Genomic DNA, 17025 nt, shown 5'->3' on the forward strand with positions numbered 1-17025 from the left:
TTGTTTTTGCTCGAATTCTCCATTATTCTTTATTATTATTAGGCCCGAGCCGAAGAAGTCTCGGCGAGGAGCCTATTGGATTCACTATGCCACATACCCCAAAATGCGTTAAAATCCCCACGGTCGCATGGGACGCGGTCGCCAGTGACCCCTGACCTCATAGGGACGTGCCCGATCTGCCCCCAAATGGAATCATTTATGAACACACCTACACTGAATCCATAAGTGCAGAAACCACGTCGATTGATGCCATAGCGCCCCCTACAGAACAAAATGAAAATTTGTATGGGGGTCCACAAAATTAGTTTCTCTGGTATGCATGAAAATTTTTTTACACAATCTTCAGATCCTCCTGGTCAGAAAAGGCAATGAGACCTATGCCCAATTTTGCACGCCACACGCGCCACCACACCGCAAATGTGCGTTGCGTTTATATGGGGAGCCAACAATTTACTTTCTCAGACATGCATGCAATTCGAGACAAACATTCTGTACCCCAGCACGATCAAAAAAGTCAATGAGACCCATGCCCACATTCCCACAGGAAATCCGCTAGCTTGGCTTGAAACTCTGTTTTTTGCCAATTTTGCACTGTTGGACACCTCATATTTACTCGAACTTCTCCTAGGGCATTTGACGCGCTAACACCAAAATGGCTCTGCATCATCTAGAGACATAGGGCATCCAAAGTTATCGAAGGCTTCGTATTCAATTCAACGGGCTTGTCACATGATGCCCCTGAATTTGGCGTTCGTTTGACCAAAAATTCCCGTCCTCTTTCCTGCCATCAATCGCACGTGCTTTGCCCGATCTGCCCCAAAATGGAATCATTTATGAACACACCTACACTGAATCCATAAGTGGAGAGACAATGGCGATTGCTGCAATAGCGCCCCCTACAGAAGAAACTGCAATTTTGTATGGAGGTCCACCGCATTAGTTTCTTTGAAATGCATGAAAATTTTTTTACATGTTCTTCAGATACTCCTGATCAGAAAAGTCAATCAGACCTATGCCCTATTTTGCATGCTGCAGCCGTGACCACCACCCCAATGTCAAGATGACGTCACTATGGAGAAACCACAACCTTGTCACACGTATTGCGCAATCAGTCACGCACTCTTTCTGCACTTTGCTTGCAATTTCCTTTCCCTTATGTACTGGACAAGACTTAATTTAGATTTGTGGATTCAGAGCAACAAGTGCACTAGTGCCCCCTACAGATGGAACAAAAGCATTACATGGTGGGAATCACATTTAGGTTTTCTGAAATGCATGAAAAAAGGTAGAAAACTTCGCAACAGTCAAATAGATAGATTCAACAGTGTTATCATGTCCATCCTTGCCAAGATTTTCATCTTTTGCCAGTGGGGATTACATTTGGCAGAACAGGTGGCTCTCTGACAGCTTGCAGGGGGATCTCAGGTGGCTCGCAGGTGGGTTGCAGGCTGTTTGCAGGGCAGGTTGTTCGCAGGGAAGGCAGGTCGCAGGTTGCAGGAGCAGCGGCTCTCAGGCGGCATGCAGTGGGGTTTGCGGGGCTCGCAGGTGGCTGGCTGGAGATTTGCGGAGCTCGTAGGTGGCTCGCTGGGGGTTCGCGGGGGCTCACTTGCGGCTCGCGCTGGGTTTGGCGGTCGCGCAGGCAGCGAGGGCCGTAAAACGCCGCTTGCGGCTTTAATTATTCTTATTCTTTCTCTCTCTTTGAACCCAAATTTGACCCCCTGGACATGCACGAAAAGTCACCAATTTTTGCATAGAGGTCAGGTCGCCAAAAACGAACTCTAAAATGCGGTTCCACACTGCCCCCTGGAAATTTCATTTTTCGGGCCCCTATGGGAGAAGCCAAATTCAAGTTTGCCCTAGAGCCATGACATTCTCGTCACACATAGATCATGGCAGGACAAACAAATAATCCTCTTGAGGCACCCCTGTACGACCCACAGGAAGTCCCCTAGCTTGCCTTGAAATTTGGCTTTTGCCAAGTCAGCAATTTCGCTCACCTTGTATTTGAATCTAAAGCTCCTAGGGCATTTGACCCACTAATCCCAAAATGGCTCAACATCATCTAGAGACATAGGGCATACACAGTTATCGAAGGCTTCCTATTCTATTCAATGCTCTTGTCACACTAGACCAAGTGTATTTTTCACGCTGCATCCGTGACCGCCACCCCAATGTCAAGATCACGTCGCTATGGAGAAACCACAACCTTGTCACACGTATTGCGCAATCATTCACGCACTCTTTCAGTACTTTGCCTGCCATTTTTTTTCTCGTATGTACTGCACAAGACTTAAGGTAGATTCATGGATTCAGAGCAACAACTGCACTAGTGCCCCCTACAGATGGAACAAAAGCATTAGATGGTGAGAATCACATTTAGGTTCTCTGAAATGCATGAAAAAGGGTCGAAAACTTCGCGACAGTCAAATAGATAGATTCAACGGTGTTATCATGTCCATCCTTGCCAAGATTTTCATCTTTTGCCAATGGGGCTTACATGTGGCAGAACAGGTGGCTCTCTGACAGCTTGCAGGGGGATCGCAGGTGGGTTAAAGGCTGTTTTCAGGGCAGGTTGTTCGCAGGAAGGCAGGTCGCAGGAGATTTGCGGAGCTCGTAGGGGGCTCGCTGGGGGTTCGCGGGGGCTCACAGGCGGCTTGCGTGGGGCTTGGCGGGCGCGCAGGCAGCGAGGGCCGTAAACGCCGCTTGCGGCTTTAATTTGATCTGTTATTTATTTTTAGTTATTTTTTTAAAGACACTAGATAGATTGCTTACATAATTTCGTTGTCACATCACTGCACAATGACAATAAAGGATATTCTATTCTATTCTATTCTAAACCATCTATTGATGGAAAAAACTGATCATTCAATATATAACAGGTAGTTAACTGACCATCATTATTTCAGAATCAGAATCTTTATTGTCATTGTACACAGAAGTTGCACAACGAAATTTAAAATGCATTCCTTTCTAGGTGCCTCAGACAATAAATAATAAAATAATAAAAATATGAGTGATAAAAATGATTACTAAAAACATACATGTTGAACATATGACATCAATCCAGTGGAAGGCTCTTGCCTATTTACTTAGTTAAATCCAGCTGTTCACTATGTTTTTGTTTTGTTTTGTTTTGTTTTTTTGGGGGGGGCAGGAACAATATATTCCTTGTTGATCTGCTCACATTTAACACATTTCTTTTTATAATCTATTTCAGATGCAGATATATTCTTAAGTCCGCCTCACAGCAGAACTTCCATGAAACAGTGGTTTGACAGCGACATGCATACGCAGTACGAGTGGGTGTACATCAACATGTCACTCATATCTGATACTGTTAAGCATTTTGGCTCCAACAAAACTAGACTCATTTACACGGTATGTATTCAGTAAGCAAAAACTCATAAAAGAAAACCATTCTGTTAACCTGTATTTGTCTACTATACGCACTCGGTGCCAAGTCAAGACATGATAATGTGAGTTTCCTCCAAAAAATGATGATTGTACTGGCCCATGCTGCAATGGTTAGGCTCAGTTCAGTTGTAGGGCAATGTTTGCTTTGCCAAGTTTGCAATGGAGAATTAGCTATGATGTACTTACATTTATTAATAAGATAAATATTGTATGCATTAAGTAAAATGAGTATGTACAGGATCAGTCAGACTTTTGGACACAACATCTCATTCAATGTTTATTTATTTTTTTTTTTCCTACATTGTAAATTAATTCTGAAGTCATCCAGACTATGAAGGAACACATAAGGAATCCTGTAGTAAACTTACAAGTGTAAAACAAACCAAAATATGTCTTACAGTTTAAATTCTTCAAAGTAGGCACCTTTTGCTTTCATTACAGCTTTGCACACTCTTGGTAATCTCTCATTCAGTTCAATTTTATTTATATAGCGCCAAATCACAACAAACAGTCGCCTCAAGTCTGTTGGAGATGGTTTTCCAGCAGTCCTGAAGGAGTTCCCAGAGGTGCTGAGCACTTGTTAGCTGCTTTGCCTTCACTCTGCGGTCCAACTCATCCCAAACCATCTCAGTTGGTTTTAGATCCCAAGGTGATTGTGGAGGCCAGGTCATCTGACACAACACTCCATCACCCTCCTTCTTGGTCATATAGCTCTTACATATCCTAGAGGTGTGTTTGGGGTCATTGTCCTGTTGAAAAACAAATGATGGTCCCACTAAGCGCAAACCAGATAGGATGGCATGTTGCTGCAGAATGCTGCGGTAGACATGCTGGTTAAGAGTGCCTTGGATTTTGAATAGATCACCAACAGTGTCACCAGCAAAGCACCCCCATACCATCTCACGTCCTCCGGCATACTTTTTTCAGAACCATAAATCTCAAATTTGGACTCATCAGACAAAAGGACAGATTTTCACTGGTCTAATGTCCATTCCTTGTGTTCCTTGGCCAAAGCCATTCTCTTCCTCTTGTTCTTCATTAGACGTCCTTAGAAGTGGCTTCATTGCAGCAGTTTGACCATCAAGTCCAGATTCATGCAGTCTTCTCCTAACAGTTGATGTTAAGATGTGTGTGTTACTTGAACTCTGTGAAGCATTAAGTTGGGGTGCTGTTAACTTGCTGGTTCTGAGGCTGGTAATGTTTGGTCTAACGCTTGGTCTTCCTGTCCTGGGGTGGTCCTATTGAGAACCAGTTTCATCATAATGTTTGATGGTCTTTGCGACTCTATCGCTTGTTCTTGAAATGTTTTTGGATCATAGAGCTATTCACTGTATACCAGCTCTACCTCTTCACAACAGATTTGATGGTCTCAAACACATTAAGAGGGCAAGAAATTAACTTTTGACAAGGCACAGCTGTAAACTGAAAGCCATTCCAGATGACTACCTCATAAAGCTAACTGATAAAAAAGGGAGATGTGTAAAGTTGTCATCTAAGCAAGAGGTGCCTACTTTGAAGAATCTAAAATATAAAACATTTTTTGGTTTGTTTTAACACTTTTTTTGCTTACTAAATAATTCCGTGTGTATTTCTTCATACTTTGGATGACTTTGGTATTAATCTTTGGTGTGTCCAAACTTTTGACTGGTACTGTGTGTGTATATATATATATATATATATATATATCAAAAATGATTAGTGCACCTCATCATCTGGCGGTGCCTGTGCAGCCATCTTACTGCACTAAAGACAATGCAGTGTTATTTATGCACAGTATACTGTTGAAAGTGGGTAATGTTATGTTCTGAAATCAGATGTTTTCTCTGATGTTAACCAATGCTAATTATCAGTTGTCTTTGCTAATGTGAGGTGAAAAGGATTCTGTGTATTCAGGTTTTATGAACAGTAAACCAGTCTTTTCCTGAGTCCTGCTATCTACCACATCCTGGGACAATTTTGCTGTGTTCCTACAATTTTGGTATCACAGACACAGAAATCACCATTAACAACACGTATATAGCTTAGAACAGTGATTGCACTTTCACACACTCAATTCACCAATCAGCCTGTTGCAACAGAAAGATGAACAGAGGTACACAGGCACAAACATGCTCAGTAACACACAGCCTGGCACTCTGGCTACATAAAGCCACACACATACAGAAAGACTGAGGAGATGAGAAGAAGGGGGAGTGATAGCAGATGCACCAGCACAGTATAATGTGCATTTGTGGCTAACCAATTATTTATGCTATGTAAACTGTAAATGATTAGATAAAAAAACTGAGTGGCCATATGTAATATTATACAGCAGAGCTTGTGCAACCACACACTCAAGGAGCCACAATTATGTCTGAGAGCATACCTATGTAAAAACAGTGACTAAAGTGTTGAGTATTGTAATGTTTAAAATATCTTAAGTTATAAAAACAGACTGATACTTTTCTTTCTGGCCTACAGTTACATAATACATATTTTAGACACTGACACAATTTTTTTTTTTTAACTTTTCCTTTGTATAGTACCAGACTGGATTTTAGCCACGCCATAATATTTCCTCCACCATGGGTTAGGGGTACCCTAACCCTAACCCTAACCAGATGATGTGGTATTATGTGTCCGATCACAAGCTCTGTCTCTTTTCTTGTCTCCATACTTTTCTCTTCCCATCCTTTTGTTACAAATTAATCTTGGGGTCATCTGTCCAAAGATTTTTTTTTTTCCAGGACTGTGGAGGTTTTTTTACATGACACCTTAGTCTAATCTGGTCTTCCTGTTCCTCAGTGTAATCTGAGGTTTGCACCTTCTGGTAAACCCTTGACTTTGAAAACCTCAATCTTTCCACCTCAAGAGAGTTCTTGACTTGGTTAGATGTTGTAAAGCATTTGCAATCATTTATTTTAGCTGCTTTCTGTGGTCTTTCTAGCCTTTTGGTGCTGGTGAGTTGGCCAATGCATTTATTTTTTAAAGAATGAACTAAATTATTGATTTGCCCCCCCAATGTTTTTCCAGTCTGTGGTTTATGTAGATTTTTCAGCATAATGATGGCCTCGCTCACTTGCTTCAACATCTCTTTGAACCTCATTGAGAGTTCCAGTGACAAGCTACCAAATACAAGTTCAACACTTGGAATCAACTGTTTACTTTGCCATGAAATAACCAAGGAACTATTTGTCAGTCACTGGTTTACTTTTGAGACTCTGAAGATCAGGGGCTGTGTATAAAACAGTTACAGCAACACCTAGTGCTGAAGTAAAGTAACTGAATACACAACAAATGGCAGCAGTTCCTAATGGTTGATGCTAAATGTTTGTAAAATTAACAACAAAAACTTAAAATTGAAAGTCTGAAATTAATCTTTTAATTTCTTTAATGCACTGTGGTGATATACTGAGGCAAAACTACAGAAATTGTATCAATTCTCACATCCTACCTACCTAACTGTAGCTCACAGCCTTTCATTCCATTCACCATGGTTTGGCACATTTGTCACCACCCACAAGTTATAAAACTCCTTTCCTAGTAGTATTTGAATACATAGTCACATCATTACTTCTTTCAGCATAAATCTGTTTCTGTTGCTTTTTTCCTTGCTTGATGTTTTAATGATGCAGTATATGGCTCTGCTGCACATACAGTAGAATTAACCACCTGGGACAACATTTCACAGATTTACATGAAGAGGAGGTCTGTCCACTACCTTGCCAATTTCATTCTTCCAATACTATTTTTCTTGGTTCTGGATTTGGCCTCCTTCCTGATCTCAGACAGTGGGGGTGAGAAACTCGGCTTCAAGGTCACTGTCCTGCTCGCTGTCACAGTGATGCAGCTTCTTCTCAATGATATTCTGCCCAGCTCTTCAGACAGTATTCCACTAATAGGTAAAGAAGCATATTTGATGGCACATTGTGACTTAATCAATAGTGATTCATCCACATTAATAATGCTGCCTGCTCTCCTCAGTTGTCTACTGCGTTGGGATTTTTGCTCTGATGCTGCTCAGCCTCCTGGAGACGATTTTGGTGATGCATCTGATTGAGAAAGACTCTGCAGCCCAAGATGATGAGACAGATGGAGAACGGAGCTTGGCTGAGAACTCTAGAGACAGACCCAACTTCCACAGCTGTTTTAGAGGTGAACTTAATCACAGCAATCATTCCACAAAGTGGACACCTGTGTATGCAGTTTCTGCTTTGTTGCACTCATCTTTGTGTCTTTATTCCAGAGATGAAGAGATGTAATCCCTGTGCCTCTTCCTGTGAAGTATCTGCTGATGAAGAAACATCTGTGTGTATGTCATCTGTGACCCAAAAGGTTGGAATCGCTTTTAAGGTGGATTTTCTTTTTTTCTTTTTGTTTCGAAAGGAATTGTGTTTGCATGAGAGAGATTATCCTCAATCTTAACATGTATATCAAATGCAAACACTTGTATTAAATCAAAGTGGAAACAATGTAGCAGCAATCAGTGAACCTTATATGGCCCACTAAAATCTTGTTAATTACCTTTCTGCGAATCCTTTTTCAGGATAGCAGCAGTAAACTGACCGAAGTGTCCTCTGCTCTGGAGAAAGTCTCAGATGAGTTGTGGGAGACTCGGAAAACAGTGACTCTGCTCAGCAGCAGCAGCAGGAAGCCCGGCTACTGGACCACAATGGTTAAAAAAATCAACAAGATTTTTGTCATTTGTTATTTGACAGCAATCATTGCATTTTTAACGGTCATGGCTTCATTGTGGGCCTTTGCTGAAGACCATTAGGGCTAAAGTTTAAAAACAGGTCCATCAGTAAATTGTTCTGATCAGCTTCCGTTTCCAGAGTTTTAGCTTCAGTTTCTGTCACCCATATTTTGGCCTTGGCAGGTTACAGCTGAATAATTAGATTTAAAAATCAAATGTGAAATTAGGATTCCAACTTCTAATGAAATTCCAAGTTGGGTAAATGACCACAGACAGTATTAGGAAATTCAAAACTTTTATACCTATGATGACAGAGTTGTCTGAGGTTATTGCTGTTTCTCCCCTGCTGTTTTTAAAGAAAAGCTTCATAGTCCACACTAATGCATCTTCCTATTCCTGGACGCTCTGCTCATTATTTTCTAGTTCCCAGGGTAAAACATGTCATCACAGTAAAACGTGATGTGGGAGCTCCACTGATGACGGCTTTTTTTTCTCATGCTTGTGCTTAACTCAGGGCTGGCATACCTACAGCTGACTGAACTCACTCTGATCGGCCTTTCTCGAGCTCAAACCTCAGCATCACCAATCTCAAAGTTATTCAGCTCAGAGTTAAGTTTTAAACTAAGCGTTTGAACATAATTCCTGGAATAGAACCCAGTTTTATTAAGTTTTGCTTTACATTTCAGTGATATCATAACGGTCAAAACAAATCATGAGTGTTTTCACACCGGTTTCAGCAAACTATTCCTTGAGCAGTGTTATTGCATGTTTTACTCACCAATATACACGTATCACATATTCCTTAATTATGACAAAGGTTTCAGTAGTTATTGTATGTACTTGATAAGGAATGCACACAATGTTAATGTTTACAGTGTATTATTCAGAGTATATTGTATTGAAAGTTTAGGTCTTTTAATGATCAATGAACTGCAAATGCATGGGAATATAAAGAAATGTAGTTTGTGTGTACTGTATATCCTTCATTTACATGTCATTGCCATTTAGAGCTGCATGCTACTATAACACTAAAATAAATGTTTTTCTTCTTCTCTGTTTGTATGTCCTTATGTGTATTATTGGACAACCAACACACTGAATTGTAAAGTGCCCTTCCTCATGTGAAGGTAGTGATCATGGAGGTTAGCTTTCCATTTTCTGTGCCCTCCTACATGATGAGAAATAGAATTGCAACAGGGGCTTGTCTAGGGTCAAACCTTGGACCAAATTTAACATACTACATGTAACATTTGAGCCATCTATGTGACACCTTCAGTGGTCTTTCTTGCTATTGTTTTGTCTTCAGTGACCATAAATCAATTTCTTTTAATGTTTCTTTTAATACAGAATCTTTTCCCCAAGTTTGCATTAAGCTTTATTGATGATTCTGTTTTATCTGAGTTTTCGTCTCTTTTCAGTTTTACAGCTCATTCTGATAATGTTGAGCTCCTTGTTAACTCTTTTAATGAACACTGCCTAACCGTTCTCCATCAGGTTGCTCCTTTGAAAACTAGTCATTGCTCTGTCAGTTATTACATACCCTGGTTAAACAATCAAACTCGTGGCCTTCGGCGCTCCTGACGTAAATCAGAGCGTCTGTGGAAATCTACGGGATTGACTGTTCATCAGGAATACTTCAAAGCTATTATGGTGTTTAATTATTTTAGCTTTACATTATTGTTTTTTTAGATATTATAGTGTTTAATTACTGTCTGTTGTTGTTTTTGCATGTACAGTGCTTTGTGACTACTGTCTGTGAAAAGCACTAAATAAATAAAATGTACTTACTTACTATTACTATGATGGTGATTCACAGCTGTCCTTTTCTATTAAGCCTAAAAACCTCAAAAAGCTCATAATTCAGTGACTGTTTCACTATTATCAAAGGTGGCAAAAGTGCAGACATTCATTACTTAAATAGAAATACAAATACTTGTGTTAAAATATAACCTGGTAGAAGTTAAAGTACTGAGTCAACTTATTTACTCAAGTAAAAGTGTAAAAGTACAGGCTCTGAAATGTACTCAAAGTAAGGAAGTAAGCAGCTCTTTCTATTTTTCTAAGTGAACCTCATGCTATATTAATATAGTAATAAAATATCATTACATAGAATAGAATAGAATGCCTTTATATTCATTACACAGGATGTACAATGAGATTGGAGGGCTACTCCTGTTCAGTGCCATGCAATAGAAAGTCAAACTTTCTAAAATAAAAATATAATAATCTAATATGATCTAAAAATATACAGAAAATAAAACAGTATGTATGAAATATAAAGAAAAATGAAACGTATAAAAATATATACAGAAAATAAAAATGTATTAAAAATACAGAAAAAAGAGAATGTATAAAAATATATATACATTGTAAGAAAATAAAATAAGTGTATACATATAATAATGAAGATGGTGAGTATTGCACTTGGTGAGTGAATATTGGATATTACACATTATAGGAGTGATAGATATTGTTCAGTATGAATAATCTAATATTGCACAGAGATGTGGGTGTTGCACAGTTACGGTGGGTGAGTGTGAGAGTTCAGGGTGGTGATTGCTCTGGTGAAGAAACTGTTCCTGAGTCTGTTTGTTCTGGCTTTGATGCACCTGTAGCGCCTGCCAGAGGGCAGCAGGTCAAACAGGTCAAAGCCAGGGTGTGAGCTGTCCTTGATGATGTTCCTGCTCTGCTGATGCAGCGGGAGGTGTAGATGTCCATCAGGGAGGGGAGAGGGCAGCCAACGATTCTTTGTGCTGTCTTGACTACCCTCTGAAGCCTGACCCTGTCTGCCTCAGTGCAGCTGCCGTACCATACTGTGATACAGTATGGTACGTCAGCAGGCTCTCAATGGATGAGCGGTAGAAGGTCAGCAGCAGGTTTGAGTCCAAGTTGTTCTTCCTGAGGACCCTCAGGAAGTGAAGTCGCTGCTGAGCCTTCTTGATAACAGCTGTGATGTTATCTGACCAAGAGAGATCAGCAGAGATGAGGACACCAAGAAACCTGAAGGTGTGGACCCTCTCCACACGCTCGCCGTTGATGTAGAGGGGAGCTGGGTCAGTCCTGTGCTTCCTGAAGTCGATGATGATCTCTTTGGTTTTCATGGTGTTCAGTACCAGGTTGTTCTCTGAACACCAGGCTGTCAACTTCAGGACCTCCTCTCTGTAAGCTGCCTCATCTCCCCCTGAGATGAGTCCGACCACTGTGGTGTCGTCAGCAAATTTGACGATGAGGTTGTTATTGTGGGCCGGACTGCAGTCATGGGTGTAGAGGCAGTACAGGAGGGGGCTCAGCACACAGCCCTGTGGGGAGCCAGTGCTCAATGTGCGGGCAAAACGAGCAAAGAAACAGTTAAGTTTTGAAGCATCACAGGTTAAGATTATTATTTCCAACCCCGTGTGCACCCTAACAATCAGCTAAAAACATAGATGCTACTTTGCCCTGTTAACTGTAAACTGTTTTATTCTTTGGATTCATAAAAAAAGCTGTGACTTTAAAGGGCACAAATTAATATTCTATAATCCTTTGCTGGAAGCTTGGTTAAACTGCACAGACAGGCAGAGTGAACTAACAAGATGAGTGCAGCTGTGCAGTTATCACATTCATTTCATTGATCGTTTTGTTCAGTGAGACGTTTCTGTAGTTTCCTCCAACACTCCTGTGTTTGACTTAAATCCAGCTCCACACACTTAATCCGTTCTTGTTTTGGATGAATAAACTTACACTATCTTTCATCATGATTTTTACTAAATCAACATAATCAGTGGTTTATTTTATTTTTATTTTTATTAATTTTTACACTAGAAACATGTTTTCTGTCACTGAAGCCAAAGCAGATGTGACAGGATGATGAATCCAGCATCATTTCTTTGTTTTTGGTCGCCATCGCAGGCTGTGGAGGATTTTTTTTTTTTTTTTTTTTAAGCCTGTCATGTCTGGCAGTTTTCGTAATCGGAATATGATCCGAATGCTCTGGTGTACCAAACATATTTGCTTTTCCAAGAATAGCTCTGTAAGTTTTCCAATGGGCTACTCTTGTTAATATTTGGATTTTAGTTTAATTTTATTTATTTTCAGCAGGTCTGACAAGTAGAAAGGAAAGGGCAGGAAAAAGAGTGAGAAAGAGGAAAGAAAACAAAAGAAAACAAAACAAATGGGGGAAAAGAATAAACAAAGGATGATATACACACATACATACATACACACATCCATATATCTATACACATACACATATATACACGCACACACACAATCCTGCCGTTGCTTGCAAATAATGTGTGTATGTGCCTCTGTCATGGAACATACTCACCAATGGGGGCAAGAAACTGACACCACACCCCCCGTGATCCAGAGGCGAACAGGGAAGGACCCAGGAGACCACGACCCACCAGGACCTCAGAAGATTGGAGGCCACACATCCAGATGGCAACTGTGCACACACCCCAAAGGATGAAGGAGGGAGACCCCAGACAGACCCCCCCCACGGTCAAACGGCAAGAGTCCAGAGAGACAGAGGCAATGAGCAGCCAACCCCCACCGCAGGCCGGCATCCCCGCATCAGCCGAGAATGCGGCCCCAAGGCCCCAGGTGCCCCAGAACCGCCCGACGCCCAGCAGAGCCCCCCCCACGACAAAGAGGCCCGAGCCACCCCCAGGCCACAACCGCCAAGGGAGCGGGCCAAGAGCCACGCCAAAACATCCAGCCATGAACCCCGGGACCCACGGGCACCCAACACCCCAGGGGCAGCAGTGGCAATCAGCAGGAAGCAGCGGGAAGCAGCGGGAAGCGGTAGGGAGCAATAGGGAGGGGTGACTCTCACCGTCCTCAACCATGTCCCACAGGTGCCAAGGCTCAGCAAGCCACAGGCTGTGGATGATTAAACAGGTCTTTGTGGCGAATGAGAAACTGAGTCTCAATGGGACGACCTGTATAAATAAAGGTTAAAAAATAGATAAATAATTATCCAGGTATTGGTATGAATTGCATCAGTCTGGCAGCTGAAGGCGGATTCAGAAATTAAGTTAAATAATAAACGTAGAATACTAGGTTTTTTTTTTTTGCTTTAGCACTGATGTAGTATTTATCACAGTACTTCCAGCTGGTTAGCTGTTTTTAAATCCAACCCATAATAAAATGCTTATATTTATTAGATCAGCTGTTTTCCCAAAAATATCTCTACATTTTCATGATTATCAGAGAGTGTAAGCTGCACTCAAAACATTTTTTGCTCAAAGGGGCACAAAACCCCCTTTTTCATGATGGTCTCATGCAGGTTAAGATTTTAGTTATCATGCAATGACTGGGCTGTCCTCGACTCAACACTTTTTGACAAGAGGTGGAATAATGTTCATCAGTAGCCAGGTCGCTAGGATACCAGTCCACAGAGGTCACAGGAGATGGGGTAGATGGAGGAAGAGCATCTGTTTACACAACTCCAAGGAGAATGAAACTTCCCAGCTGTCTCAAGGCCAGGAAGGGGAGGCCGAATTCCAGATGAGTAAAGTTGTTTTGGTGCAGGCTGTTACTGATAATGTTGCTGACAGTCCAGCAGCTCCCTCTATTGTCCATATCTAAAGCCTGTGGGAGGATGGTGTTAATCTAAAATGTGAATCATAGTGTTCCAGTCAGTCATCAGTGTGTCTCTGCACAGCTGTCATTAAAATGTGTTCAGAGGGCCTCAGTGTGTGAATGGTTCCAGTTCAGCTCCATAACAGCAGCGTCCCTGGTTTGATTCCTGTGTTTCAGCTCATATCTGCCTCTCTCACTGAGGGGGATATTGTGTGTGTGCACTTGTACACAAAGTAAATAGTCTCCCCCCCCCGCCTCTTGACCAATAGTAAAGCTGGTGCTCAGAGGAAGAGGGCGGGGCTTTACTTGGTGTCAGTGAGAGAAATGAAAAAAGCTCAAATGAGTGAGAAGGACGATGAAGGAAACATCTGTGCTGTGTCTGCTCTGTAAGTAGAATCTCTGTGTTTGTTTGAATTATTGACCTTTGACTGTCTGCTCTCCTGATAACTGATGATGGAGGAGAAGACATGAAAAACTAATCAGGCTGAATTCAAGTTCAAATACCATGAGGACCAACTGCAGGTCTGAACTGACTCTTTATCTTTGCTCAGGAGTCCAGGAAACACAGCAGGCAGTGAAAAGCTCAAATCATTCACTGATTACATGAACACAGCTGCACAGAGGACACATGACTTTACTGTGACACTGAACAGGAGAGACTGTTGTCCAAACTTTATTGAAACTTGTTGCTGCATCAACTCTAAAATGAGCAGATCTATCAGAGAGAGACGAGTTTGTGGGTCTGTCAGCTGTTTGTGTGGAGTTGTTCTTTGTGTTCACCTCAAACCAACCTGAGTGTCATTTCTCTTTAGTTCTGATCTCACTGCTGAGCTGCACAACAAACCAAGGTCAGTAACCTTCTTCTGTCACAGCTTCAACCTGATAAATGCTCACTAATATGACCTGTTTGGCTTCATGTTTCATTGTAACCCTCACAGCTCGTCTGACTGTGAGTCCCAGCAGCTCTCAGTTCTTTGAAGGAGACTTTGTGTCTCTGAGCTGTGAGGAGGACGACAGCTCTGCTGGATGGACTCTGAGGAGAAACACAAGCAAACAACAGAGGACTCAGTGTGGAGATGGGTGGGGAAAACCAACTGGTTCTTCCTGTAACATCAGCTATATTTACACATCAGACAGTGGAGTTTACTGGTGTGAGTCCAGAGAGGGTGCCATCAGTAACATGGTTAATCTCACAGTCTCTGGTAAGCTGAGTGTGTGGAGTTAGTGTTGATGAAGCTGTGTGTAAATGGATGAAATGCTGTAGTTTGTCTCTGTGTTGAGGTGGATCAGTGATCCTGCAGAGTCCTGTCCTCCCTGTGATGGAGGGAGATGACGTCACTCTGCTCTGTCAAACAAAGACCACTCCCTCCAACCTCCCAGCTGCTTTCTATAAAGATGGCTCCCTCATCAGGAAGCAGCCTACAGGTCACATGACCATCCAGCATGTTTCCAGGTCTGATGAAGGCCTCTACAAGTGTGACATCAGCGGTCATGGAGAGTCTCCATCCAGCTGGATCACTGTCACAGGTGAGGAGCTTCACTCTGATTCCACCTCTTATTTCATCCATGTATTCACCTGAACAGGTGGGGGGTCTCTGTGCAGATAAACTTACAACCGCAGCCCAACCCACCACCACACCTCCACCTCTTCTCTCTGTGTTGTCCTCTGTTGGATCAGTCTGTGTTGTGGTTCTACTGGTGTTACTGGTTCTGCTGGTGAGACGATGTGTTCACAGGAAACCTGAAGGTGAGACTCAGATTTCAGGATTGATTTTTTTTATTCCAAACAACTGTTTTTTTTTTTTTTACTTCAATATTTTTTCCATACTTATTCTTTTGTTTTTGCTTTTAAATTTGGATCATTTCAGCAGCACAAGACAAAGCTGCAGAACACGCTGACATCACTGACGTCACATACATCAAAATATTGCATCATCAGCAACAGCCAATCAGACAAAACAACGGTAATTTTGTGTGTTTGTTTTCAAGAGCTGGTGTTCGGTGCTTTCAAGGTTGTTGTGTTTGAGGACAAACATTTAGCAAAATGTGAACACTTTAGAAAGGTGCTTACATAATGACGAAGAAATCTAGAGTAAAAATCAATGTGGCATAGAAGGACAGATTGGGCTTTGGCCAGTAGACAGAGATGGTTGCTACGTATGCCCACCCAGACAACTTAACAGATGACGTAGATTCAGCCACAGGTCCACCTTACGTTGACCACGGTGTGGCCCACAGAACATTTGGCAGTGCTACAACCAAGCATTAAAAAAAGCAGCAGAGGTTCGACTCAGATGTGTGTGCTTTCTCTTCAGTCAGTCTCTTTATGAGTGTCACGATGACAGTAAAGTCTTCCTGCCGATCCTGCTAGCAACTGGTGTTCACGGTAAAACCAGAAACCTTTCATCCAACAAGTCACTCTGACCTGTGTACAGTTCTGTTTTAAAACCACAGCAGCTACTTCCTGTTATTCCACCTAAGTGCAGTTTAAGATTGATGAAACTTCTCACCGCAGAGTCTCCTGGTTTGGCTAACGATGCTCTTCATGTGTGAGAAAGTGTTTGCTTTGTGCTCTGTGGTCTGCATCAAAAGATGATGGCATCAGATAATTTCCACCCTCTTTTTCTGCAGAAACAGCTACGAGCTGATTGCAGTCAGCTGTTGTTTCACAGTTGTGGGATTAAGAAGTGCAAAACAAAAAAAACTTTTAAAAACCTGCTGCTATTTATTTATATCTCTTCATAAAGATGCGTCCTCCATTGCTGTAATGTAACAGTGCTGTTATTGTTGTGCTTTCTGTGTTTCCTTGTGCAGAGACTGATCCAGCAGCAGTCTACTCAGTAGTGAGAACAGGAGACGTCAGTCACGGACAAACAGCCGACCGACCGAGTCAAAGCGGAGGTACAGCTCAACTCTATCTCCACCTTTGACAGAGCTAAGCTAACCACATCCTGACTCAAGCCCAGTATATCAATCTTATCATCTGTTCTGGAACGGAAACAGTTGTTTTCCTGCAACGGTGAACTATTCCTATTCTATACCCCACTTTGTACTACTCAGAATGCCAGGCTGATCATACTTTTACCTTAAGAAATGCCCCACACATTGGAAACAGCAGCTGAAAGCAGCCACTCTTTAGTCTGAGGTATCCAAGAAAAAGACAAAAGAAGACCTATTTCATTTTTCCTTATTTATTTCCTTTATTTATGAACTGTTTCTGTTTATATATGAATAATCTCTGCGAGCCAAAACTCAGATTTCAAACTGCTCTGAACACTCAGTTTCACACGTCTACCCTTGGATTTGTCACAAAGAAAGGATATCTTCTATGAGATGACCTAATCTTGACATCTCAGGCAAAAAGCACCGCC

General features: G+C 41.8%; 2 protein-coding genes across 2 annotated transcripts in view; both read left to right on the forward strand.

The window, feature by feature from the left end:
* LOC115776537 (5-hydroxytryptamine receptor 3A-like) overlaps positions 1 to 8170 on the forward strand; it is a 74594-nt gene extending 66424 nt beyond the window's left edge. The window contains exons 8-12 of the mRNA XM_030724253.1: positions 3218 to 3378; positions 7085 to 7295; positions 7378 to 7548; positions 7640 to 7728; positions 7940 to 8170. Of these exons, the coding sequence (XP_030580113.1) occupies positions 3218 to 3378; positions 7085 to 7295; positions 7378 to 7548; positions 7640 to 7728; positions 7940 to 8170 (863 nt within the window). The remainder of the gene's footprint in view (positions 1 to 3217; positions 3379 to 7084; positions 7296 to 7377; positions 7549 to 7639; positions 7729 to 7939) is intronic.
* A 6490-nt stretch (positions 8171 to 14660) lies between these two features.
* Positions 14661 to 16498, forward strand: LOC115776538 (Fc receptor-like B; the record flags this gene model as incomplete). Its single annotated transcript, XM_030724254.1, has 3 exons — positions 14661 to 14856; positions 14936 to 15162; positions 16469 to 16498. Coding segments are annotated over 3 exons (453 nt in total), but the record flags the coding sequence as incomplete, so codon positions are not given.
* Positions 16499 to 17025: the final 527 nt, after the last annotated feature.

The sequence above is a fragment of the Archocentrus centrarchus genome, unplaced genomic scaffold (genome assembly GCF_007364275.1).
Source record: "Archocentrus centrarchus isolate MPI-CPG fArcCen1 unplaced genomic scaffold, fArcCen1 scaffold_33_ctg1, whole genome shotgun sequence".
Classification (NCBI taxonomy): domain Eukaryota; kingdom Metazoa; phylum Chordata; class Actinopteri; order Cichliformes; family Cichlidae; genus Archocentrus; species Archocentrus centrarchus.